The sequence below is a fragment of the Pongo pygmaeus genome, chromosome 1, assembly GCF_028885625.2.
Source record: "Pongo pygmaeus isolate AG05252 chromosome 1, NHGRI_mPonPyg2-v2.0_pri, whole genome shotgun sequence".
Taxonomy (NCBI): Eukaryota; Metazoa; Chordata; class Mammalia; order Primates; family Hominidae; genus Pongo; species Pongo pygmaeus.
Genome location: NC_072373.2, coordinates 44,525,073 through 44,542,615, shown reverse-complemented (window position 1 = coordinate 44,542,615; position 17,543 = coordinate 44,525,073). Strand labels below are relative to the sequence as shown.

Below are 17,543 nucleotides of genomic sequence, written 5' to 3'. Positions count from 1 at the left end.
TAAAAATAATTTAAAAATTAGCTAAGCGTGGTGGCACGTGCCTATAATCCCAGCTACTCAGGAGGCTGAGATGGAAGGGTCACTTGAGCCCTGGAGTTAGAGGCTGCAGTAAGTTGTGATCATGCTACTGCACTCCAGCCTGAATGACAGAGCAAGACCCCATCTCAAAAATATTTTTTTAATTTAAAAATAGAAAAATAACTTTCAATGTGGTGGGATTCAAAATTAGTATGCAATAATTATTTAAAATAGCTTAATGAACAATCAAATGCATAGTAATAAACATGACAAAAATGTTCGTAATTTGTACAACAAAATTTTAAAATGAAATTGAAGAATTCCAAAGAAAATTTGAACAAATTAAAATTCATATCACATTCTTAGAGTCAACATCATAAATGTCAATTCTAAGTTAATTTATAATTTTAATATGACTCCATTAAAAATATCATTTGGTTTTCTTTAAGAAAGAAAAAGTCTGGCCGGGCACGGTGGCTCAAGCCTGTAATCCCAGCACTTTGGGAGGCCGAGGCGGGCGGATCACGTGGTCAGGAGATTGAGACCATCCTGGCTAACACGGTGAAACCCCGTCTCTACTAAAAATACAAAAAAATTAGCCGGGCGTGGTGGTGGGTGCCTGTAGTACCAGCTACTCGGGAGACTGAGGCAGGAGAATGGGTGTGAACCCGGGAGGCAGAGCTTGCAGTGAGCCAAGATAGCACCACTGCACTCCAGCCTGGGCAACAGAGCGAGACTCTGTCTCAAAAAAATAAAAATAATAATAATAATAATAACAAGGCAGTTTTATATGAATGAATATAGAAAGATATCTAAGATATTTGTTAATGGCAAAAAGCAAGGTAGGGGAAAATATGTATAGTATGCTAGAATTTTTAAAAATACATGTATATGTATATGTGTCTCCATAGACTCTCTGGGAGGGTACACAACAAACTAGTAACTGGTTGGCCAGGGACAGTGGATGAGTGGAGCTTGGGAAGCTGTGGGACAGGATTGAGAGGATGATGTTCTAGGCTCATCTCAAAAATATACTATATATACTTTTGTATCATTTGAGTTTCATATCATGTGAAGGGATTAACTATTCAAAAAGTAAGGAAAATAATTTTTTAAATGTTTAAGTAAGAATCCTGAGAACAGAGACAGAATGATCTTTGTGCCCTGAGCACAGACCAAATATTCAAGGGGTAGAGACACATGAACCACGAGTCAGGAGAATTTTGATTGTGTGCTTGTTTAGAAATATGCCCTTATGGAATTAGGGAGTTCCAAGATGAGAAAGTGTAAGAGATCCCGGGACCAGCTTATACTTTGTGGCAGAGGGAAGGACAGTCTGAGAATAAACGTTTGCTAAGGAATGATCTGTAAAGAATCCCCAGACAGGCATTAAGATATGAATGCTGAAAGAAAGAAATGTTGGAGCTGGTTAGCAACCCCAGACACTCCCTGTCATCAGTCCAACATGCTGCATCCTGCCTTTGTTGCTGGGGGGTGTCTTCCACACCTACTCTCCTTGCTTCCAGCCCAGACCTCATTCAGAGGAACCCAGCAGGTGTCTGCAGCATGGCTGCTTCATCTGACCTCCTGGAATCTAGGGACAGCACCCAAGTGCCTAGCAAACTGACCATGGTCTCTGCCTTGCTGTGACCCAGAGCTGCTCTTCTTGCAAACTGCAGGATATCAGGTGCCTTCTTGGTCTCTAGTCCTCCCTGGAGTATCAGGTATCCTTCCTGGAACCTTCCTATGCCTGAGTCAGAGGAACAGTCTATTTCCTGGATTCTAAGTTTCACTTTTAACTAACCCTAAAGTCCTATGACTGATGATAAAAGCACTGGTGGTCATTGCGATTTCATTCATCTTTAAGGATTATCTGTCTGTCTGTCTATGTATCTGTCCATCTATCCTCAAATCACAGCCCTCATTTGATCTCCACAGCAATCCTATAGGTAGATCTGATCTCTAAGTTTTAAATGGCAGCAAAATATTTGTACGAAGATTTTGTTTTCCAAGTACTTTCCTCTGTTTTGTCTCATTGCTTTCCCCTGACACTCTCACATAGGTAAGGAAGGATTTATTAACCCAGATATATCAATGAGGGTATTGGAGAGGCAACTGTAGAATAGTGGGCCTTTGAGATGTGGGTTTGACTCACATGTGGGTTTGACTCCCATGGATTCTTTTTCGTTTTTTTTATGTTTGTTTTTTGTTTTTTTGTAGAGACAAGGTTTTGCCATGTTGCCCAGGCTGGTCTCGAACCCCTGGGCTCAAGCCATCCACCTGTCTCAGCCTCCCAAGGTGCTGGGATTACAGGCGTGAGTCACTGTGTCCAGCACCACATGGATTCTTTACACCTATTTCCTCAGGCGTAAAATGAGGATAATAATATCTACATCAGGCTGGGCACGGTGGCACATGCCTATAATCCCAGTACTTTGGGAGCCAAGGTGGGAGAATTGCTTGAGTTCAGGAGTTCAAGTCCAACCTGGGCAACATAGTGAGACCTCATCTCTACAAAAAATAAACAAAATTAGCCAAGCGTGGTGACACATACCTATGGGCCCAGCTACTTGGGAGGCTGAAGTGGGAGGATCACTTAAGTCCCGGAGGTCAAAGCTGCAGTGAGCTGTGATTGTGCCACTCTACTCCAGCCTGAGTGTCAGAGCAAGGCCTCATCTCTAAGATGATAATAATATCTACATCATGTCATAGTGGATTACTGTTAGGATTAAATGTTTATAATGTCTGTCATTCAGAAGAGTTTCAAGAATTAATATTGCAATGATTTCCTGTTTCTTGACCTGTTCTATCACTTAAAATATTTTTTTTACCTTGAAAATGTTTTATGGAAGAGGAGAGAATAATATAATGAAACTTATGTATCTCTCATCCTTGTCAATAATTATCAATATAAGGCCAATCGTGTTTCAGCTATGCCCCTACCCACTTCCCCCTTTCTTTTGTTAAACAGTTTTCAAAACAGTGAGGCATTTCCCTGACATCCTTCAGATGTGACTAATGGCTTATTTAGGATTATTTTAAAATATTATTAGGAATTCATAGATTTAAACACATTTGTTATGTTTCTCCCTGTTGCAGTTATTATCTTTACTGATGCTCAGCTTGACCAGGGAAACTTTATTCTTCTTGGTTTCTGAGTCCTTTTGACATGACTCTACTAGTCTTTGACATGACTCTACTAGTCTTTGACACTCTGTTTGCTTTTTTGGTATGACAGTATGTTCTAGGCTTATCTTGTATGTTTGCTGCATCAAATTTGGAGTCAGTCATTTCTCCAAGGAGGCACAATTCCTTTTTGGGGAATGGTATTTAGAATTCATAATCTGATTGCTAGAGGTGCTCATTCCTACTAGGATGGTCATTGTTTCTAGGCCTTACAGTGAACAGAGCTAGGAAATGTGCATGCACACATGTGTGTGTGATTAACCTAAAACATATGAAGGACATACTGATACTCCCAATTCACAGCCAAGACTACAGAATTTTTACTCAATCTCATCAATCTTTTGTATCTCCTTTCAACCAGCAAATCTTGTTTCCAAGCAAGATCAACAGTATTACTCATTTGATTTGTTCCCAATGAACATATAAAATCTCACAATAATAATATTATAGTACCATCAATAATATGATTATTGAAAACAGTTTAAGATTTCTTGTGGGGCATAGGGTAGTTCTTTTTATCTTTGTGGTACATCCATCTAAGGCAAGCTTGTCAAGCCCACAGGCCACATGCAGTCCAGGATGGCTTTAAATGCAGCTCAACACAAATTAATAAACTTTCTAAAAACATGGATTTTTTTGCAATTTATTTTACCTCCTTTTAGTGTTAGTGTATTCTATGTGTGGCCCAAGACAATTCTTCTTCTTCCAGTGTGGCACAGGGAAGCCAAAAGATTGGACACCCCTGATAAGGATACACAGTCAAATTACTAGTTTTAATCTATGTGTAATATGCCAACCAACTGGACTCAAAGGTTCGTTTGTTTCATTTTATCTTCATTTTTACATAATTCTTTGAAAAAAAATTTTTTTTTTTGAGATAGGGTCTTGCCCTGTCACCCAGGCTGGAGTGCAGTGGCATGATCTCAGCTCACTGTAACCCCCGCCTCCCAGGTTCAAGCGATTCTCATGCGTCAGCCTCCCGAGCAGCTGGGATTACAGGTGCCCACCATGACACCCGGCTAATTTTTGTATTTTTAGTAGAGACGGGGTTTCACCATGTTGGTCAGGCTGGTCTCGAACTCCTGACCTCAAGTGATCTGCCAACCTGGCCTCCCAAAGTGCTTGGATTAAAGTCATGAGCCACCGTGCCCACCCTCTTTGAAATTTTTTAATTATGTTTTGTAATTATGTCAAATATTTACATAGTCCAAAGCAAATCCATGTAACAAGGTCTGTTCAAAGTCCAGCTTCTGTCTGTCCCCTGCACTTCATGTCTCCCTCTCCTTGTAGGGTTTTTTGTTTGTTTGTTTTTGAGACAGAGTCTTGCTCTGTCACCCAGGCTGGAGTGCAATGGCATGATCTTGGCTCACTGTAACCCCTGCCTCCCGAATTCAAGTGATTTTCATGCCTCAGCCTCCCAAGTAGCTGGGATTACAGGTGTGAGCCACCACGCCTGGCTAATTTTTTGTATTTTAGTGGAGATGGGGTTTCACCATGTTACCCAGGGTTGTCTCAAACTCCTGAGCTCAGGCAATCTGCCTGCCTCAGCCTCCCAAAGTACTGGGATTACAGGCGTGAGCCACTGCACCTGGCCCCTATAGGTCTTTTAAAATGTATTTTATGCTTCATCATTTTATTGTCTTTTTTAAAAATACAAGCAAATGCATATATATTTTTGCATTCCTCCTCTCTTTCCTAAATAAATGGTAGCATATTAAACATTATTTTCTATCATGTGTTTTTCATTTAACAAGAACCTTGGAGATTGTAGGTATATAGGATATATTTTGAATAGATTCCTGGAATTGGGATTGTTGGGTCAAAGAGTAAATGCCTACTTATTTAGATAGCTATTTTCACATTCTCCTCTACAAGAGTGGATTATACCATTTCCTGCAGACACTTTTTTTGGGGGGCAGATGGAATCTTGCTCTGTTGCCCAGGCTGGAGTGCAGTTGCACAATCTTGGCTCACTACAACCTCCACCTCCCAGGTTCAAGCCATTCTCCTGCCTCAGCCTCCCAAGTAGATGGGACTATAGATGTGCCCGGCTAATTTTTGTATTTTTAGTAGACACAGGGTTTCACCATGTTGGCCATGTTGATCTCGAACTCCTTAAGTGATCCGCCCTCCTCGGCCTCCCAAAGTGCTGGGATTACAGGTGTGAGACAACATGCCCAGCCTCCTGCAGACACATTTTAATGTTATAACAAATGACTAAATGGAATATGTTATTGCTACCAAGAAAGGTTATATGATTGTTCAGAACTGGACTTGAACCCCGCTAACTAATGATCTGATCCACTCTATCATGCCTTCTCCCCATGTTGCAGATTAAGAAATTGAGTCACACGTAGAGAACTGTCCTACTCTAAATGACATAACAAGCTAGGATTTAAAATTTGCATCTCCTGACCCTAAAATTGGATCCCCTTTTAATGTGTTATGGATTTATTTATGGTAAACTGGGTTTGCTTATCTGTAGACAGAGAAGAAAAACATAGTTCTCCTAGGAAGCTAAAAAATTAATGAGATGATTATGGGTAAATTCTCCCCTGGTGGAGGAGAGAGTCTTCAAGATACGGCTGAACTTCTTGTGGTGAATAGGGAATCAGCAATTAGACTGCGGTGTCAGGGCACTAAGAAATGATCTTACGGATGAGAAGACAATCACCCTTGCAGGATCTGTCCCTTTTTTTTTTTTTCCCCAGAGTGCTTTGAACTTCTTTGAACAAAGATGCTGTCATGCTGTGCAAAACTTTACAAATGGATGTGGACAAAGATGTAATTTCCCCAGTGAAAGAGCAAGCTGCAAACCACAAAGCCTTTTTTATTTTCTTCCTTTCTTAGAGTAACCCCGGGGTTCTCCTTTGTGCTTGCTTGAGACAGGTTGATTGACTTATGTGCAATTTGGGACTCTGGAGTTTACCTTCCCTCCGCAGCCTGGAACGGAGCCTCCTCTGGTGTTGCAAGGAGGAGGCTGAATGAGGCAGAGAAGGTAAGTAGGACTTGGGCCTGGGGTATGTGTCATTGGAGGGGTGAGAGTGAGGGGACATTCTTGCCTCCTGCCCCTTCTCTTTGATAAGGGAAGCCTGTTTGCCTGGCCCCAGGAATCTTCTGAGAGGCATTTCCTTTCTTCTCCCCAGAGACAGAAGCCCTGAGTTGCCACAGAACTGCATGGCCAAGGTTCTCCTTGCAAGGAGGTTGGTGAGGGTAGCGTTTAAGCCTTCCCTGGCAGGGACAGTCAGCCAACATTAGCGCTGGCATTGTCCCAATGTCCACCTAATTGAAAAATTGGGAAACAACTTTGTTTGTGACCCACACCCTACTTAGCCTGGGCCTCCACAACCTGGGAGCTCCTGAGTGACAACCCTGGCATATGGGAGACAGTCCGAGAACCCCTGCCCTGGGCGGGGCATTGGGCCCTGGCAGATGGACAGTTATCCAGGCGCAGTAAGCAGCCGAGGCCCACAGCACTAAGCCATGCCCTGTGCCCAGGGTCTGCCTTGTTCCATTCTGGGTTAGATTTTGCTGCCACTCCCAGCAACTCCTGTTTCATTCTCAGGCTCTGGTAGCCGGGGAGGACATGTGACAACTGAGGGCTGCAATTTTAACGGAGCAGTAATGGGCAATAGTGACAGACTGGCCTCCTGGAGGCTGCTGGGCTGAGAGGGTCTGGGCTGGAAGCCTGAGCAGGGCAAAATTTCCTTATTCTTTGAGTTTGGGCATCTCTACCTCATCGAAGGTGTCTTTCTCACTCCACCTCCCTCTCTTGTTGTCTTTTGTCCTCCCAGAAAGAGTTGGGGCTGGGGTGAGGGGCGTGGAGAGGGTTGAAAAGTGGAAGCTGAGAGTGCCGATGACATGGACTTGGGTTCCAGACACATCTGCTGGAATTCCAGATCCACTTGCTTTGTGACCTTGGGAACGCTGAACCCCTCTAGGCCTCAGTTTCCTAGTTTATACAACAGGGATAATAACCAACATTTTGTGGTAAAGATTAAAGAGTAAATATATAAACAGATAAAGAGCCCTGCAGAGTGCCTGGCTCATTTAATCAATGAGGGTTATTATGATTTCTCATATCAATGGCAATTCAGATATGCTTTTTTTAATCAAGGTAGTTTCTTGTGTGGGCCCTTTTAGGGCTACCACTTATCTCAGAACAGTGTCAGGTTTCAGAGACCACCTGGGAAATTCGTCTGACCTTAGGGCTTTTTCACCCTGTCGTTGTTACTAAACATTGAACTTGAACATACTGACTGACAGTGTGTGTTTTGGCAGGGGTGGCGGGGGCAGGGGGGGGCATGCCATTCTTTTACTACACGTGGAGGAGTATGATTGCAAAAGCGGAGTACCCGTTTATTTAAATGGGTACAAAGTATATATGAAACTGGATGGGGACAGAATCGGGTAGTTAATGCAGCTCTGTGTCACCATGTCCCCGCTCTTGGCACTTTCCCATGCACCCTCCCCACTCTGTATCCCTGTCCCTCCACAGCTCTCTCTGAACATTCACTCTAGGTAGCCTGACCAGATCCCCACCTAAGGAACCCCGGGGGCTGGCTTCTCTGATGACAGCAGCCTCACTGTCCGACAGCAGATATGGCTGCCCTGGAGTCGTGCCCTGCCACCTCCTGCCTGACCAGAATACATTTGTTCTGGCTCGTACTTCTGGACACCACCAGTCTAACCAGCAAAACCGAATATCGGTTCTGAGCTTAATCTTTTTAATAGTGTTTCCATTTACATTAATTGTATCATTTGACTGTCAACACAATTCAGTGATACGAGCAAGGCTGCTGTCATCATTCCCATTTGATTGGTGAATAAACTAAGGCTCTCTGAGAAGTTATTTCCCCCAAGGTTTCGCAAAACTAATTAGCAAAAGAGCCCCTACTAGGCTTGGATGCCCTGAATTGTAGACTGTTTTTCTCGCTGTGACATCACACTGCCTCCTCCAGTCTGAGGCACCCACAAATCATGAAGGGGGAGTACCAATCAAAGGACTTTCAGACACACAGAGGAACCTTAAAAAAGAAGTAAGACTGCAGAGACTACTTGCCAGCAGGATGTATGGCTGTTGAGCGTACAGTAAGTTCTGAGAGAAGGGAAGCTGGCCCAGGCTTCTTTAGATGATGATAATCGTCATCATTATAATAATCAGCATCTCAGCACTCCCCGTGCACCAGGCACTGTGCCCTGCACGCCATCCTCCCACAGCGGCCCCATGAGGTAGGGCCCGTTATTACCCATGTTTTACTGATGGCAGAATAAAAGTACACAGAGGTTAAGGAACTTGCCCAAAGTCCCCCATCTAAGAAAGGGCCTGGATTCAAATCCTGTGGTCCAACTCTGGCACCTGTGTGGCAACCATCTGGGTTTGGGGCTGGCTGTGTATTTAGGGTGGCTCATTCCAAGATTCACTGGAAACACTGCATAGCTGTTTCTGAGCAAGTGTTCCCTGGGGCTGCAGGTGTGAGCTCTGAAACCACCTAAGGAGGAAGCCCTCCGTTTATCTGCATCTTCTCCCTTTGTTGGAAGCCACTGCCATATGGAGCTGCCCCAGGCATCTGCTCCTGAGCCGCCCTTCCCTCCTCCTCCCACTCCAGCATGCAGCACCCTCCACACTCAGGCTTTGTCTCTCCCCTTCCCTCCCGCCACCCCCAGTACGTCCACTCCTTGTCAGCTCCTATCACAAGAAGCAGACACTGGCCCTCTGATGCAAGGCAGAGAAACCACTGAGCTTCCCCAGGCCTTCAATTTCCCAAACGGATCTATTTGATTAATTGCACTCACACTCCTAAGTCCCTCTGCCTGTCAGAGAGAAGCTGGGCCTCCTCTCTCCAGAAACATTGACATAGGCCCCCTCGAACAGCATGGGCCCAGGACACAGCTGTGGATCACTGAGGGTGGGGCCATGGAGCTTCATTAGGAACTGTCTTCCCCACCTGCTGCCCCCAAACCGATTTCAGGCACCTGAGGCAGTCCCTGTGCTTAGCCCCATTTTCCTGTGGGCACCGAGACCTGTAGGGTAAGTGTGGGGGACATGAGTGTCAACGGTGAAAGCTACTGCCCTAATAGCTTGTGCTGTTTACCTCCTTTCTGCTGCAGTGATGCAGTCATGTCTAGACCCCTCTCAGCCTTTCCTGCTGCCTCGCCAAGCCCATCTTTCCACCAGAGGCTAGGCTGTGAGGTTTGAAACAGCATGTCACCTGTGAGTTTCTAATAAGAGGACCACCTGCTCTAGCAAAGGGAGGCCCTTCCATGGCATAAGACACCAAGGTTTCCTCCACACCACTGGAGCTAAGAGTCTTTGGTATAAGCACTTGTAGCTGCCAGCGCTTTGCAACCAGACTTCTAGACAAATGGTGCATCTTATAACTCAGGAAAATCCTCATTCTATCTGCTGCCTCCCCCTTTTTGCTCCCACCTCCCCTCCCCCATGCCTCCTGTATTTTCACATCTCCTCCAGCCTGTAGAAGCCTGCCAGGATAGCAGTTGGATCCAGACTGATGTCTGTATGGGATGTAAATGCAGAAGGCTGCAGGGAGGGAGAGAAGGAACAGGTGCTGCTCCCTCCTGCTGTCTTAGTTCTTTCCTCTCTATGCTCCCGCTTATCACATCAGACAGGAATTTTAAAAATGCAACCAGGGATGTGCTATCCTTGAAATATCAGCAGCTAAACCAATATTGGCAGCTGAATTGATGTCAATTCAGAAGACCCAGCTCCCTCTCTGGGGCTGACTCCAGCTGTTTGGTTGATGTCAGAGCTGGTGGGACATTGGTGGAAGAAGCTGGGGTGGAGTGCTTTGCTTGTAGAAACCATGGCAAAGGCAGGAGAGAGGGGAGCCCAGAGGGGATTTGGCTGACCTGGGATTTTATAGGAGCCTCCCTTTCTCTCTGGTCTAAAGTAGACTGCCTGTGCAGATAACCGTCTGTTGGCTCTAAGAGTAAACAATAATTCCTTAGGTATAGAGCTAGGGTATGGTGTCTGCACAGGCATCGTCTATACTGTAGATCTACAAAGTCGATGTGAAACCCCGTCTTGTCCAAAGCCTTATCACAAATCAGTATACCAGCTGTAACTTGGGGGAGAGGAGAAAGGACCAATTGTTTATTTTGTTTGCTTTGTTTTGTTTTGTTTTGAGATGGAGTTTTGCTCTGTCACCTAGGCTGGAGTGCAATGGTGCAATTTGGGCTCACTGCAATCTTTGCCTCCCAGGTTCAAGTGATTCTTCGGCCTCAGCCTCTTGTGTAGCTGGGATTACAGGTGCCCGCCACCATGGCTGGCTAATTTTTGTATTTTTAGTAGAGACAGGGTTTCAGTGTGTTGGCCAGGCTGGTCTTGAACTCCTGACCTCATGATCCACCTGCCTCGGCCTCCCAAAGTGCTGGGATTACAGGTGAAGAAAGGACCAATAGTTTTTGAATGCCAACTATGTGCCAGGCCTTGGATTAGATGCTATACATGTACATTAGCTCGTTAATTCATTTAGGAATTGTCACAGCAACCTTGTAATAAATAAGTGCATTTATCCCACTTTTAAAGATAAGAAAACAGACTCAGAGAGAGAGAACCGCGGAAGACCATGTAGCAGGTAAATGGCTAGGTGGGATGGAAACTCAGGTGTGTGTGGCTGCAAGTCACATGTGCCAGCTGGATTAAACACGCTTCCTTGTGAGACTAAATCTCTGCATCTTGTCTGGTATGTTTCCCCTGGTCTGCATGGCTTCCTAGCTAGTTTGTCATTCACCAGTTTATTAAGCCCGGCCCTGTTCTGCTTTGAGTTAATACTCACTTCTGTGAAGCGCCAAAGAAAAAGTAAAAGGCTCTTCCTTTGCCCTCAAGAAGCTCATAATCTGGCTAAGGGACTGAAAGTCATCTCTCTTTTCCCCAACCCAAGTTTCTTCTGCTACAGTCTTGCCCCTCTTTCTTTCCCTGCTCAAGCTCAGCCCATGGTTTTCAAATGGCTTTAGGACTATGGTCTGTTGAAACTAGGCTTGCAATCCGCCCAGTAGAGGACAGAATAAGCAGCTTGATTTGAGTGATGTCATGAGCAGATGTGTCCAGATGGTGGGTCCTCAGATGGACAATGGTCTGGATTTCAAATGGACAGCCCACTCAGGGAGCCTGGCAGGGCCCAGGGTGAGGAAGCTGGGGTTGGAAATAAGGATGGCTGGTGGAGTCACACAGATATCTCTTGGGAAAGCTGCTCAGGGAGGGAGAAGTTTCTGGCCATTCTAGAGCCACCTTCCTTTTGTACAGCATTTTATAATTTACTGTGGAGATAGAGACCAGACAGTTTGTGACTTGCTCAAGGTGACATACAAGATCTTAGCCCTAGGTCTTTTTTTTTTTTAACTAACCAATCTTCAATGTATTAAAATTACAAATCCCCAAACCTAATTATTCCTTAAACTTTTTACTTCAATCAACAAATTTTACAATTTTCTTCATGAATCTTGTAGATTTTAGCAATCACTTATTTGGTTTCATTAATAAACTTAGTTAATTTAATTCCTTTGAACATTTGAAACTCTATGTGTAAATTTATCCATTTTCCTTTTCAGAGTATCACAGTTTTTTTCTAACAAAGCCTTCCAAGTCCTTATGTAATTCTTTTTTCATATATATATATATATATATATATATATTTTTTTTTTTTTTTTTTTTGAGAGAGGGTCTCACTCTGTTGTTCAGGCTGGAGTGCAGTGGCACAATCTCAGCCCACTGCAGCCTCAACTTCCTGGGCTCAAGTGATCCTCCCGCCTCAGCCTCTTGAGTAGCTGGGACCCCAGTTGCACGCCACCATGCCTGGCTAATTTTTGTATTTTTATAGAGATGAAGTTTTGCCATGTTGCCCAGGCTGGTCTTGAACTCCTAGACTTGACCAATCCACCCACCTCCACCTCCTAAAGTGCTGGGATTATAGGCGTGAGCCACAGTGCCTTGCCTTATTACTATTTTTAAATGACAGCTTTATTGAGATACAATTCATGTTATAATATTTACTATATAAATTATAGAATTCAGGCTGGGCACAGTGGCTCACACCTGTAATCCCAGCACTTTGGGAGGCTGAGGCGGGTGGATCACTTGAGGTCAGGTGTTCGAGACCAGCCTGGTCAACATAGTGAAACCCTGTCTCTACTAAAAATACAAAAATTAGCTGGGCATGGCAGCGGGTGCCTGTATTCCCAGCTACTCGGGAGGCTGAGGCAGGAGAATCGCTTGAACCCGGGAGGCAGAGGTTGCAGTGAGCCGAGATGGCGCCACTGCACTCTGGCCTGGATGACAGAAGGAGACTCCATCTCAAAAATAGATAGATAGATAGAGAGATAGGTAGGTAGATAGATAGATAGATAGATAGATAGATAGATAATACAATTCAGTGATTTTTAGTGCCCATAGACTTCGGCAGCCATCATCACAATGGATTTTAGGACATTTTTATCACCACTCCCAGCCCCCGCAACAATCTATGCCATTGTTAGTCACTCCTCTTCCCCACCTCCACCCCCAGCCCTAGGCAACCACTGATCTATTTTCTAGAGATTTGCCTATTCTGGACATTTCATATAAATGGAATCATACAATATGCGGTCTTTGTGTCTGGCTTGTTTTCCTTAGCAAGATGTTTTGAGAGTTCCCCACATCAGTAATTCATTTCTTTTTATGGCTGAGTGATATTCCTCTGTGTAGATACACTGCATTTTGCTTATTCATCTGATGGAATTTCTGGGTCATACTGTAGCTCTGTATTTGACCTTTTGAAGATCCCTAGACCTTTTAATGCTAATTCCAAGGCCCCTTTCTGGACTTCTACCTTCAGCTCCTTACTCTCTACCACCTGGGTCCCTCCTCCTTATCCTTCCCAAATCTTGGGTCCCCACCCTTAGGGACCTGTCACACAAGATTATCACTCCCCACCTCACCATCCCCCTCCCTCTGACCACTCTTCTTTAATGACAGAGCCCCTGGAGACAGCTGCTGCCTGACACCTTGATACCCCACGCCTTCTCCACCCACTTGGAGCCAGGAGGGGGTGGGGTAACTTCACAAGCCTCTCCCTCCAGCTGTGAAGAAGGATGTGTGTCTAATTGCTGTGAAAACTTCCTCCCTGAGGGGAGCAGACAGGGAGCCAAAGCAAGTGAGAAGCTGGGTTCTTGAATTATAGAGAGGTGGGGGCTCTTCTCCGTGGTGGTGGGGTCAGAATTCCTCCGCAGAGGAGGGAGTTCGCTTCTTGCTTTTCAGCGGGTGGAGGCAGGCAGTACACCCTAGCAGTAACACCTTAACTTTTGTTTTCTTTACATCCTGTTTTACCTGCTAATCTTTATATGGCAGGAGACTGGTCAGGCTGTCAGTGACTAGCAGGGCCAGGGAGTAGGGCTGAATACATCCACTCACAGATAATCCACAAATCTTATTTAAGCCAGCCCTTCACAGGGTGTTGGGTCAGCTAATCGGGAGGGTATACTGACTACATTTGAGCATCTTTTCCATTTCATGCATGTTTCCTAGTCCTGCCCCTCAGAGCATGAATGAGTAAGCAGTAATGAAAAACCCCACAGCCCCAAAGACCCGTAGAAAGCTGGCTGGATTGTAGCGTCGGTGATGTCCTCCCCAGTGTACCCAGTGACTGCCAGTCTGTGTGGTGTGGGTGTCAACGACAAAGCTGCGCTGTAGACCAGGGACACCTATGCACTTTGGGCTTCCTTGCTGTGCCAGGCTGCAATGTGCCAAGCTCCAGTTAGTTGGCCTTGGGTCAGAGACAGCATGAAGCAGCAACCACACTTTCTCCATATATAGAGATATAAATACAAGGACGTGAGTTGTAGCATTGTTGTAATGGGGGGAAAATAAAGAAAAACAATTTAAAGGCCCATAACAAGTGTATGGTTAAAAGATTTGTGGCAGTCCCACACAATGGAGTTACAACAAAGAACACAGACGTCCCTGTGTCCAAGCTATACGGCTTGATAACTCAGCTAGTTGTGGTGTGGCAGTGAGATGCAGGCACCTCCCACCCTAGAAGTGGCTGCACTTTATTGGTGGGTTCAGGCTTTTTGTGGGGCTCTGGTCCTGCTGGTGGCTTATGAATAACACGGTGCCTCATAAAGAGCTTTCGCCCTAGAGAGCCTGGTGTGAATACGAGGTATTCATTAGACCTTCATTGTGGTCACCTGGAGGGAAAAGTCCCTTTCTTCTTTCCCAGCCCTTCCCTCTTCCCCAGCTTAATAATAGCCAAGAGGTTTAGGTTTCAACCTATAGATTAGTTCCGAGTGTTGAGCAGGAAACAGCTGTTTTTCAGCCAAATCCCTAATCCTAAAACCAGGTGTCCCCCTCCACCCCCTCCCCAGGAGGGAATCAGGACCACCTGATACCATTTCCCTCCCCCATCCCCCTGACCCACGTGAACTTAGCCAAGGCAGGGAGAGACAGGCTAGGCCTGCTGAGTGCTATCAATGGTTAAACACACAGCCCCTCACTCCTCCCAGATCTCTCCCCCTGACAATGAAGGGGAGCCAAGCGTGAAACACAGCCACCGAGCAGATGGAGACCACCCCCTCCAACCCTGAGGAGGGAGGAGGGGGAAGCAGGGAGTCAAATCCCATATACAGGGTTTCCTGGGCTAAGTGAAAATTCTAGAAGACGATGACTGGTTGACCCCACACTGGCCAGGAAACTGGGTTTCTCTCCCTGAGTGTTGGGGAGGCCAAGGTCCTGAAGCAGGCTGGTGAGTGCTTTCCTCTGCTACCAAGTCCTGCCCTGGAGAGTTTGGTATAGTTACTGCCTCTTCCAAAAGGGGAGGTGGGAGGATTGTGTGGGCAGACTGACTTTCTTAGAAGATGCTGAGACATGGGGTCATTTCATCCAGGGTAAAGAAGGAGATATGGTGAGATGTAATTTTGTGGCAGGTGCTCCCTGGGGAGTGGGAGCTGGGTAGTCCCTCCCCGCCTCTTCCCCTTCTAATCTTATTTTCTTCCAGAGATCCCTCTTTCTCCGCTTGCTTGGTGTTCTGTCTCTTTGGGATGGGCTAGGCATCAATAGGGGGCAGTTTGAGTTTCCTAGGAGACTCATAGCTCTGGCCTTCAGATGCCTGTGAGCTGGAAGGAATGGAGCACGGCTGGGTCACCATCTGTTGCATCGTTCCTTCCTCGGCATGGGAGAGATGGAAGGGAGGTGGCCATGGACATCAGAGGGCAGGAGGGGAAGCGGGGACGGTGGCCCTCAGTCATGCCTAGCCGATCCCTGGGCTGAAGGCAGATTTCAGAACCCAGTGCAGCCAAGCCAGAGCCTCAGGATGAAAGAGAAAGGAAGAGACTGAGAATGGAGGTGTTGGCGATTCTGAGGCTCCTGCCTGGGGTGTCTGAATCCCAGACTGGGATTCAGAGTCTGTAAAGTGGAGCAAATAGGGTGACGTTGAGTGTGGCCCTGACAGGTCAGACAGAAAGCTCTGAGAGTCAGCAGGGGGAGATTTGAGAAAGAAAGATGAGCATGTCTGCTGAGCTGGGGCAGGCTCTGCTACAGGGACAGGATGCTGGTTAGATGTTATTGTTAGGTTATTGCTGCTGCTGTTATTATTCAGGCTTATACTGTACAACAGATCTGTCCTGTGTTATAGCAACCAAGGATTTATTATACTGATTCATTGATGAGCTATTAAAATCTCCCAGTAATAGGAAGTATCTGATAGGATGGCTGTCCACTCGTCCCACGTGTGTTTATTGTACTGTCTCAGGGGAGACAAGACATGGACTCTGAGCTTAACGTCAGAGTCCAATGCAGGAGATGGTTTGGGAATAAACTCACCGCATGAGGCAGGAGGAAATGACCAGTGGAACACAGCATGGGGCATGCTAGGAAGCACAAGAGAAACTGCCACCTACTTTCAGTGGGAAGGCAGGGACCCTGTTGTGGAGGGGTGGCCCACTTAGGGCCTTGGAGAAAGGGAATTTGCACTGTGGAGAAGGAAGAGAATAGCGTTTCTGGCGTCAGCAAAGTGGGAACAGAGATGGCAGGAGGTGCAGAAAGCACGTGGCCTATACAGGCCTGGAAGCTGGTATGGAGATATAGGAGGGCAGATGCTGGGAGAGAAGAAGCCACACAGGGGTCAGGAGCTGGGTCATACCAGGGCTTGAGGGCTGCTCTGAGAAGGCAGATTTTATCCCTCAGATCCCTGGATGACTTTTTCTGCCAAGACAAATGTAATAGAGGCTAGGCCCAGGCAGGACACACACTGGCTCTTTATTCTTTAAGAAGAAAAAAAAAACAGAATATGAATGAGAATGTAGTTATTATAGTGTTAATAACCTGAGCTGCTCTGCAAACATTATTACTTTGTATTAGGAACAAATTTCTTGACAAATACATATGATCATCAGTTCCAACTAAAAGGAGCTGCTGCCTGTCCACATGGAACCCTCCATCCCAATGAGGGATAAATCTGAGCTCTTTTCAGATCTCCCGTGTACCCACATGCATACTCCTTAATTTTGTATACTTCTTTTTCCTCCTATTTCAGCTCCTCTCTCTCAGTCCTGAACAAGGTGTTTCCAGGCAGCTGTAGTAATAAGCCCTGCTACATTTTTTTATTCCAATGGAGAATGGCTGAGTTTTGCATTGGCTCTGTTGGGCTTTTATTATCTCTTTGTTCCCCAACAATTTCCTGTGGCAGTGATGTGTGAATGTATTTCTCAGTTGGTTCTTATAGTACTATTCTAGTCATTTGATTAGTTTATTCTAAGAACTAATTGCTGGCATGTGGCCTTGGTAGCAGTAATCTGTTGGTGTATCCCTAGGTACTAATTCATGTGTACAACCTTGGAATACCTGACGAACTGTTTCATTCATGGCTCTTAGACTTTTCAAACTGAATATATTCTATTCCATGCTTGTGGTCTCCCTGCATCCCAGTGACTGCCAGACTTACTCTCCCTTCTGTATTCTTGGTGTCAATTATTAGAGTCATCCTAGTCCAGTTTCCCAACCTAGAAACCTTGATGCCATCCTTCTTCTTGCATCTACTATCAGTCAGTCATCAGATCCTATTCTAACACAAAAACAGTCCTCAACAGGCTTTGGAGAACATTAAACCATCCTTCTATCATGATCTCGCCTTTTCTGTCTCACTCTGACCAGGGCCACCTGTGGAATCTGGACGAAGGCAAGTGAAGTGAAGCGGGAGAGGAGACATGGGCTGAGCAACCTCACTCTGGGCTTCACTCCCAGAATAAGGGGATACTATAAGGCAGAGTGTGGCCTGCAGCTAAGCCCCGGAGCAGCCCCTGACAGGCAGAATATAGGCCTCCCTTGGGTCAGGTTTACCCTATATTCA

The 17,543-nt window shown here is 45.7% G+C and overlaps 1 protein-coding gene across 16 annotated transcripts in view; it reads left to right on the top strand.

Annotated features, from left to right (window-relative positions):
* Positions 1–17,543, top strand: part of NFASC (neurofascin) — a 192,079-nt gene that overhangs the window by 84,078 nt on the left and 90,458 nt on the right. For 13 of the 16 annotated variants that reach the window (XM_063646809.1, XM_063646834.1, XM_054466865.1 and 10 more), the window contains one exon: positions 6,094–6,202. The exons of the other annotated variants lie outside the window; for them this stretch is intronic. In XM_063646809.1, coding sequence (XP_063502879.1) covers positions 6,094–6,202 — 109 coding nt within the window. The remainder of the gene's footprint in view (positions 1–6,093; positions 6,203–17,543) is intronic. 16 annotated transcript variants of the gene reach the window in all.